The sequence below is a fragment of the Lolium rigidum genome, chromosome 3, assembly GCF_022539505.1.
Source record: "Lolium rigidum isolate FL_2022 chromosome 3, APGP_CSIRO_Lrig_0.1, whole genome shotgun sequence".
Lineage (NCBI taxonomy): Eukaryota > Viridiplantae > Streptophyta > Magnoliopsida > Poales > Poaceae > Lolium > Lolium rigidum.
The window spans coordinates 88,888,397-88,897,567 of NC_061510.1; the positions used below are offsets into that span (position 1 = coordinate 88,888,397).

The 9,171-nt window shown below is 46.2% G+C and overlaps 1 protein-coding gene across 1 annotated transcript; it reads left to right on the forward strand.

The window, feature by feature from the left end:
* The first annotated feature begins 3,189 nt into the window (after window positions 1-3,189).
* LOC124697395 (probable xyloglucan endotransglucosylase/hydrolase protein 27) lies at window positions 3,190-6,842 on the forward strand. Its single transcript, XM_047229994.1, has 4 exons — window positions 3,190-3,406; window positions 3,515-3,615; window positions 3,737-3,945; window positions 6,198-6,842. The coding sequence occupies exons 1-4, from the start codon at window positions 3,190-3,192 to the stop codon at window positions 6,637-6,639; spliced, it is 969 nt and encodes a 322-aa protein (XP_047085950.1). The 3' UTR covers window positions 6,640-6,842.
* The last annotated feature ends 2,329 nt before the right edge of the window (window positions 6,843-9,171 follow it).

A 9,171-nucleotide genomic window follows, 5' to 3' on the forward strand; every position in this document is an offset into this window, starting at 1 on the left:
ATAAATTTAGAAGATTATGATACTACTCTATAATACCACCCACTATAGTGGTAGTATCATAGACAAGTATCATATGCATGATACATATGATACTATAATATGATACTATGCACTATGACCAGCCTTATATGCATTCGAGGAGGCTTTCACGGTTCGTCCATCCCCTGTTTCCTAGTAAATCGAGCACCACGGTAGAAATTTTTTTTTGAAAAGGGGGCAAAAATGATTTTTCTCCAATCGATTAATTAAGGAGAAGTTAAGTTTACAAGATTCTAAAAGTGGAAATAATACAAGGTTTCACTCTCCCGTCATCAAATCACCCAAACGTTTGGCACCCGCCAAAACTCAAAGCCTCGCCTCAAATTTTATCCTATCAAATACTATTTGCGAAGGAGCTAGCTTGCTATGAAACACCCTTGCGTTGCGGTCACACCAAACTTCCCAAGAAACTAACAAGGTAAGTGAAGCCATAGCTTTGCAGTTGATAGTTGCTTCGCTCGACATTCTCTTCCACCACTCCGCAACTGAAAGACCCGACCAATGCGAATGATCAAGCTCTGGGATGCCCAACCACTCTTAACCACCCGTCCCCACAGGCGAATGGTGAAGCGGCAATGGGTGAAGAGATGATCCACCGATTCCGTGACTTGCTTGCAAAGAGGGCAAAGACTGCAATTAGGCCAACCCCGTTTCTCAAGACTGTCCGCCATCCAAATGCGATTTTGATTTGCAAGCCATGCAAAAAAAAAAACTTTGGGTGGCGCCCAAGCTTTTCTAATGTACTTATTCATGGTCGAGGCGATAGATCCAAAGAATTGCACCTCGTAGGCTGACTTGGTGGTATATTCTCCATGCAGGGTGAGCCTCCAAATGATGTCGTCCTCAATGTCGTGGCGAAGGTTGATGGTGTTAAGAAGGGACCAAAGCTAGACAAATTGGCAAAGGTGGTCTAAGGAAAAATAGAACACCACAAGTTAACTTTGTCGATCCAAGTGCATGGCTTGATTCAAATGTCAAACCTAAGATTTGAACTCTGATGAGTTAGGAGGTGCCACTGCCCTTCTAACCATCCAGGCGGATTCCCGTTTCCGCTATATTTTTATGTCTACATAAACGACCGTTTCAGAAAAAGCTGTTGGCGTCGCGTCGGCCGTCGCGTCCGTCGACCCCCTAAATTTCGGGCGCCCGCGCGACAGTGCGTCGCCCATCACTCCCGGATCCTGACGACCAGATCCTACGACAATTATTTACGATACCGGCGCCGCGCGCGGCCGCGTGTATACGTACGAACTTCTCCGGTCCTTGCACGACATTTCTAGGACCCCTTCTCGGCTATGCCTCGTCGGATCCAAATGCGTCCAGTCATCTTGGCATTGGACCATTTTCTTGGACCAGATTCTGCGCATCTTGTTCATTCGACGCCACACGAGGCCACGAATACGATATTTCCGTCAATGCGATACGCCGAATGTCTGTCGACTGTCGACCAGCCTGTCGCTAGGCGTGCCTCGTTTGTACAGTACCCTTCTTCCTGCCGCCGGTCCTATGTGCTGACAGAGTGACAGCAGTAGTACGTCGTATGGAGTGTGGACCAAGTCGCGGGCAAGGGCAACGGGAAGCTCGTGCCGGCACTCAACGGTACATAATTGCCTGAAGCAAAAGCTTGTGAATACCACACGCTCTCATCCATAATACTTGCCGCTAGATCGCATCTTCACACACTAAAAACATCTTTCAAGCGTCAACTAGGAAAAAAATAGAATGTTGCGCAAACCATCCGAGGGAATGCTTGGATCTCAAAGAACAAGATGGACATCAGTTTGATAATCCCTCATCTTAGGGAATTCGTGGCTTTGTAGAGGATGCTACATGAGGTGACACTTGGAGAAGAGGACGAGGAGGAGGATACTATCACATGGAACGTCACTGCGAATGGGGAATGCACTTCGGCTTCGGCATAGGTGGTGCGGAAGATGTGGGCCCCACCCAAAATCAAATTCTTCGCATTGTTGGCAATTTAAAATTGACTTTGGATAGCGGATATACTAGAGAGGAGGGGTTCACCTAATTGCGGCCTTTGCCCTCTTTGCAAGCAAGCTCAAGAAATAGTGGCACATCTTTTCTCTCATTGTCGCTACACTAAGAGGCTTTGGAATATGATCGAGCAGTGGCTTTGGCATTGAGTCGATCGACACTAGGCTTTGGTCGGAGGACCTCTCCATTAGCGAATGGTGGACGCGCATGTCAAGGAAGAATAGAATGTTCCAAACCGTAAGGCCATGGCTAGCCTCACTACGCTTACTAGTTGGTCCATTTGGAATGAAAAATACACAAGGGTATTATTCAAGAACAAATCCACCCCAGCAACAATCCTCCTCAAGACTATCAAGGACGTAGCGAAATTTCGGTCTCCACGGACGTTAAACTTTTTAGAGTTTGAGACCGTTCATCATCTTTTCATCCATTGCCGGTTCTCTAGTCGCCTTTGGGACGCTATCAAGGGGTGGATTGGCATCCCCACCATACATTCGAGGCAATGGATGGGTCTTTCTATCTTTGCTTGGTGGAAGATGATGGCGGGCGGTACTTCGCTGGAAAGGAAATCCATCTCCTCGCTTACCTTGTTGGTCACTTGGGAGATAATGAATGAGCGCAAACAAGCAAGCGCCGTTACATGTTATTCTAGATAGAGTTAAGAGTTAAGCCCGGTTGTGGGTAACCGCGGGTGCGAGTCATTTGGGCAACATTATGCCGGGAGAGTAATCCGTTGTAATAATAATAACTTTTACATCTTGCTTAATCAATAGATTGGGGCAAAGCTTTTGTCCCCGTTTCAAAAAAAAAAAAACTTTTTAGAGTTGTAATCTGGGAGTAGAAGAGTTGAGTGGACTATAAGTGCAGGGTATCACAGAAAAGATGTGCGCATCCGAAATCAGAATACTTAACCGTGGACGCATCCGCAATTACTCTGCCAGCAAGGCACTAGCTGCGAGCCCAAAATCGCGATAAAGGCGCTGCGTCCCTGCCGGATGGATGGAAAGCTACCTTGCTTTCCAATACATCGGGCTACACACCAAAGGCAAGGCAAGAGAAACAGAGCCATAGCCGGCGATATAGAGGAGAGCAGAGCAGAGCAGAGGAAACAGGAGAGGAAGGAACAGAGGAGAAGCTGAGTCAAGTATATCAGCAATGGCGTGCCGCTTCGTTTTGGTCTTGGTCTTGGCCGTCGCCGTCCTGCTGGCGCCGTCTTCTTGCTTCGCCGCGGACGAGCTCCTGGTCCCGCGGCCGGAGACGGCGGCGCCGGCGCTCACCTTCGGGGAGGGCTACACGCAGCTGTTCGGGGACTCCAACCTCAGGCTCCACGGCGACGGGAGGCGAGTCCACATCTCCCTCGACGAGAGGACAGGTAACTGCCCGCACCTACGCCTACATTGATTGATTGTGTAACGCATCGATCCATCAATCCATCCTAGTGTCCTCATTGCGCGTTCCGCCTGCCTTCGATTTGTTTCAGGCTCCGGGTTCGCGTCGCAGGCCGCGCACCTCCACGGCTTCTTCAGCGCCAGCATCAAGCTGCCCTCCGACCACACCGCCGGCGTCGTCGTCGCCTTCTACGTGAGTATATGCAGCACCCCCGCCCTCCACACACTAGTGAAAACGAAACGACGCCGAGCGGCGAACAGAGATTAACTTTGTTGCCATTGTTGCAATCGCTTCTGGTGGTGGTGTGTGGCAGATGTCCAACGGCGACGTGTACGAGAAGACGCACGACGAGCTGGACTTCGAGTTCCTGGGGAACGTCAGGGGCAGGGAGTGGAGGGTGCAGACCAACGTCTACGGCGACGGCAGCACCGCGGTCGGGAGGGAGGAGCGGTACGGCCTCTGGTTCGACCCCACGGAGGACTTCCACCGCTACGCCATCCGGTGGACCAATCGCACCATCGTGTAAGAAACACCACCCTGCTCTGCTCTCCCATTATTACTCGCCCAATTTAATTCACCCGTGATCATCAGACACACTGCATTGCCTGCACGTACGGTTGCGACTCTGCGCTGTTGCATTCATCGCTGCAAGGATTCATGAGCTTGAACTTTGAAAACGCACGTTGACACGAGTTCACAAATTCAGAATTCAGATATGGGAACCTGAAGTAAGGCTTCTGCCCTATGTACAGAAGAGTTTAGTTTCAACAACTGTAGCCAGTTGTTGCCTGAAGTAAGGTTTTGATGAGATCAAACTTTGAATACGCACGTTTACACGAGTTCACAAATTCGGAATTCAGATAGGGAACCTGAAGTAAGCCTTCTGCCATAAGCGTAGAAGAGTTTAGTTGAAACAGTTGTAGCCAGTTATTTCTACTCCATTAACTTTACTTGCTCAAACTATACATGATCGCTGTTCTAGAATGTCGTTTTCTAATGTTCACGACATTATTACCATCGAAGCAAGTTTCAGACCAATTTTGCAATGCCGGGCGTCTGGGTCACAAGTGTGGATGTGTACTTTGTATGTACAATTTCGAAGCACAAACTGCAGCAGCAAATCTGTGATTTTTCAGTATGCATAAGCATCTTCTGTGCTTGTAGAACATAGTAAAGATCTTTGCGCACATTAATGAAATAGTTCTAGTACTTGATTGATCTTCTTCCTGGTACTTGTACTTAGCAATGCTGCATGCGCTAGAACAATGAGGTTAATCCTCACTATCATTAGCTTCAGGTAGTACCCCTCTTTTTCCCTTCTTCTTTCACTTTCTTTATCCCTTTTTTTCACTCTCAGGACATGATTGAGCGTTATTGGCTCTTCTTCTTTCCAGCGTATAGATTCCTTATGCCGTTGCCGCTTTAATAATTTCAAGTACCGAGGGCCCAAAATCGAGTAGATAGCGTTGCCACAACGGGTATGGAAATGCATGACAATGCGTTGCTAATATGCTTCAGGATTTCTGGCTTGGAACAAGAAACGTTGCGACATCAAAATCTCGCCGAGAAATCATGTCTTCTTCCACCTGAATTACTAGCCCAGATTACATAATCTGTTATAACTGATTAGCATACCCATATAATTGCGCAACGTTTGGTACTTGGGATAAGAAGAGCCACAGTTTATAGTACTGCAAATTACCTATGCAACTTACTACTCACACTATCATTACCTGCAAAAGAAGTTTCAGTTGAAGCCTGTAGAATACAGTAAGATCCTTGTGCACATCGATGAAATAGTGTCAGTACTCCACTGATCTACTTCCTGGTATCAGGTAGTACCTCATTTTTCCTTCCTCTTTCACTTTCTTTTTCCCCCCTTTTTTCACTCTCTTGACATGATTGAGCTTCTTCTTTACAGCCTATAGATTCCTTATGCAATTGCCACTTTATAATAATTTTAAGTACCGAGGTCCCAAAATTGAGTAGATAGCATTGCCACAGCGGGTATGGAAATGACAATGCGTTGCTAATATGCTTCAGGATTGCTGGCTTCGAACAAGAAACTTCCGAGATCAAAATCTCGCCTAGAAACCACGTCTTGTTCCACCTGAATTACTAGCCCAGATTGCATAATCTGTTAACTGACTAACATAGCCCGTGTAAAGGGTATAATTGTGCATCATTCATAGTACTGCAAATGCAAACGACTTACCACTGTATGCAACTTACTACTCACACAGTCACGCTCCCACTCAGACTGCATGTCCCTGTGAGTGAGCGAGTTAAAGTTGGCATGCGAAATGGGTCGTCCGCTTTTACAGTTTCCATCCACTAAACCTGAACATTCATCACACCATGTGCACTGGACTCTCGATCACACTCTGCGCCTGATCCTTCCACCAAGATCCCCGTGCCGCCTTTCCTCGCATAATTGCGTCTCCCACATGCTTTCTACGCTACCCTCTGCAGGAGTTGTGTGATCGCTCGCGAGTCAGGCTTTTAATGGAGAAGGTGGATGAAAAGGAAGTTCACCACCACCACCACGCCCACTTTTCACCATGCGTTTCACATGAGTTAACCCGCCCTGTTCAGTTTCACCGTTTACATGTCCAAAGTCTGAACTCGTTCAAGTTTCCACTGCAAATGCTTCAGACTGTGATTAACACGACTCCTGAATAAATGTTACTCATCTACTATGCTGCTTTGTTATAAAGGAATAATATGTTCGTGTTGCGTTGCATTGATCGACCGGTTTTCTTATGTCTGTGCAGGTTCTACATCGACGAGACTCCGATCAGGGAGGTGGTGCGGAGCGAGCGGATGGGTGCGCAGTTCCCGTCCAAGCCCATGTCGCTGTACGCCACCATCTGGGACGGCTCCAGCTGGGCCACCTCGGGCGGCCGCTACAAGGTGGACTACAAGTACGCGCCCTACGTCGCCCAGTTCGCCGACCTCCAGCTCCAGCCTGAGCTGGACCACGACGCCGGCGAGATGACGATGTCGCCCGCGCGGCGGGCGGCGATGGAGAGGGTCCGCGCGAGGTACATGACGTACGGGTACTGCTACGACCGCGCGCGGTACCCGGCGCCGCTGCCAGAGTGCAGCGTGGGCGCGGAGGCGGCGATGTACCTCCCGTCGGGCGAGGCGCGGTCCTGGGACCGGCGCAGGCGCGGCAGGCGCCACCGCCGTGTCGGCGCGGACTCCGCCCTCTGACGATATGATACGATCAGTACTCACTGATGCCTGATGGGCGGTGCTAGCTAGTGTAGTGTGTTCGCGGTGTGCCCCTCACGTTTGCAACGTGATTTATGTATGATCAGGTTAATTACCGCGATCCCTGAGATGCTCTCTTGATTGTAGCTTCACCATTGGGTAGTAATTAGCAGAGCTGAGCTCGCAGTTGGTTGATCAGTTCAGCATTGCGCACGGATCCTTGGTGGTGGTGCCGCCGCACCCACGCTGTGGACCAGAATTAGCAGTACAAATTGAGCGGGCGTTCACTTAGCTGGTAGTTAGTGCTCCTCTCGACGATACTATTTACTTAAGAGATTTAGACATTTTACACGGCATCTGCGTAATTAAGATGCACACAACCATTTACCATCTAAATGTACGGATACAAAAATAGAGGCCCAATACACAAAAACGAAGTGCAACTGTATTGACACGGTGCCTAAGTCGGTGGAGATCCAATCCTAAGATCATGCTACCACCTATATTGGGTAATAAATTATCTCGCGGTGTCCTCTAACCATGTAGGCACCTCTATAAAGATGACGTGATTCTCCATACGATGAAGAGACGACCATGAACATAGCAAAGTGATGCACCGGTAGATAACCTGCATGAGAGAAGATTTTTTATCATTAAAAAGCTTTATCAACACTACATAACCAAATCGACCAAATAACGGAAACACGCTCGCATTCTAGTAAGTATTTTAAACATATGATCCACTCTATTTAGTCAGTTACCAAAAATATTAATAACGTTGCGTGGCTGATGCAAGGTAGAACCTATTTGGATGATTGACCATATAGACCAAGTAAACTGCCATTGGAAGAATAAGTGTTTTGTTGTCACATCCTAATGACAAAAGACACATCTTTATTTTCCTTTCAATCGCTTTTTGCAAGGTTATCCTTTGCGAGAACAACCCTCCTACGAAGATATCACGGAAGAACCTTAGTCTTTAGTGTTATCTTCATTTTCCAAATGAGCTTATTGTTACCAACTGGCACAAAGAGGCTGAATCAAAGCTCTATACATGGAATCCACGGAGAATTTACCATGAATTTCCATTTAGGTTCCAACGAAACTCGTCCGACCCTTGCATCAAATGGACGAAAGCCAGACGTTGAAGCAAGCTTTCCAAGATGCAATCCGGGGTCCAAAAAGCTCTCTTGTGAACATCGCATTAGGTGGAGGAGGACACCATCACCTTAGCTAAGGTATCGCTTTTGTGACGTACAATATTGTACATATATGGATATTGTTCCCTGAGAGTGGTATTTCCTAACCATTTATCCTCCTGGAACTTTATCTTAGATCCATCCTTAATAGAGAAAGAACCATGTGTGAAGAAGTGTTTCTTCGTCACCATAAGGCTAGCCCAGAAATGTGAGTCCCAAGGTTTCAAATAAACTTGGGATAAGCAACCAACATACTTTCTCCTTAGAATGGTTTGCCAAACCCCAATTTTAGTAAGTAGCTTGGACAACCATTTACCCAGAAGAACCATGTTCTTAACCTCAAGGTCCTGAACACCTAGCCCTCCTTGATCTTTGGGACGGCAAACCATACTCCATTTAGTAAGTTGGTATTTTTTCCCACTATTCCCTTGCCAGAAGAATCTTGATATGAAATAATTCAGACGATACAAGACTTCTTTGGGTAACTGAAAGAAGAAAATCATTTATATTACCATATTGGTTAGTACTGAATTAATGAGATCCAATCTTCGATAGTAATTTGCCTTTCCAACTAATAACATGCTTTTGCAATCTATCCTCAACATATTTCCATTCAACATTTGTGAGCCTTCGAAAAATGAATCGGAATGTCTAAATAGCTAATTGTAAACTGACCCAAGTTGTGGCCAAAAAGCTTTGCATACAGGACAGCCTTGTCTTGGTCTTCACCAAAACATAACAACTCACTTTTATGATAATTAATTTTTAGATCGAATAATTGCTTGAAAGCTGGCAAAATTAATTCTAGGTTTCTCGCTTTTTTAAGGTCATGTTCCATAAATAGAATCATATCATCAGCGTATTAAAGAATAAATCACCATCAACAAGGTGAGGAACTAATCCTTTAATTTGCCCATCAGCCTTTGCACGCACAATAACTATAGCTAACATATCTGTCACTATATTAAATAGCATGGGTGATAATGGATCACACCTTGCCTTAAATCTTTTTTCGTCTGGTAGTATCGAAAAACGTCATCGATGAATTTGATGGCTACACTTCCTCCAAAAACAAAGTTATGTATTAGAGCGCGCCACTCATCAGAACTTTTTTCATTCTAAGTGTTTGTTGAAGGAAAGACACTTAATTTTATCATAGAATTATGCAAATCTTTAAGATGACACCATTCATCTTCTTGCGATGTAACCTGATACGTCTCCGACGTATCGATAATTTCTTATGTTCCATGCCACATTATTGATGATATCTACATGTTTTATACACATTATATGTCGTATTTATGCATTTTCCGGCACTAACCTATTAACGAGA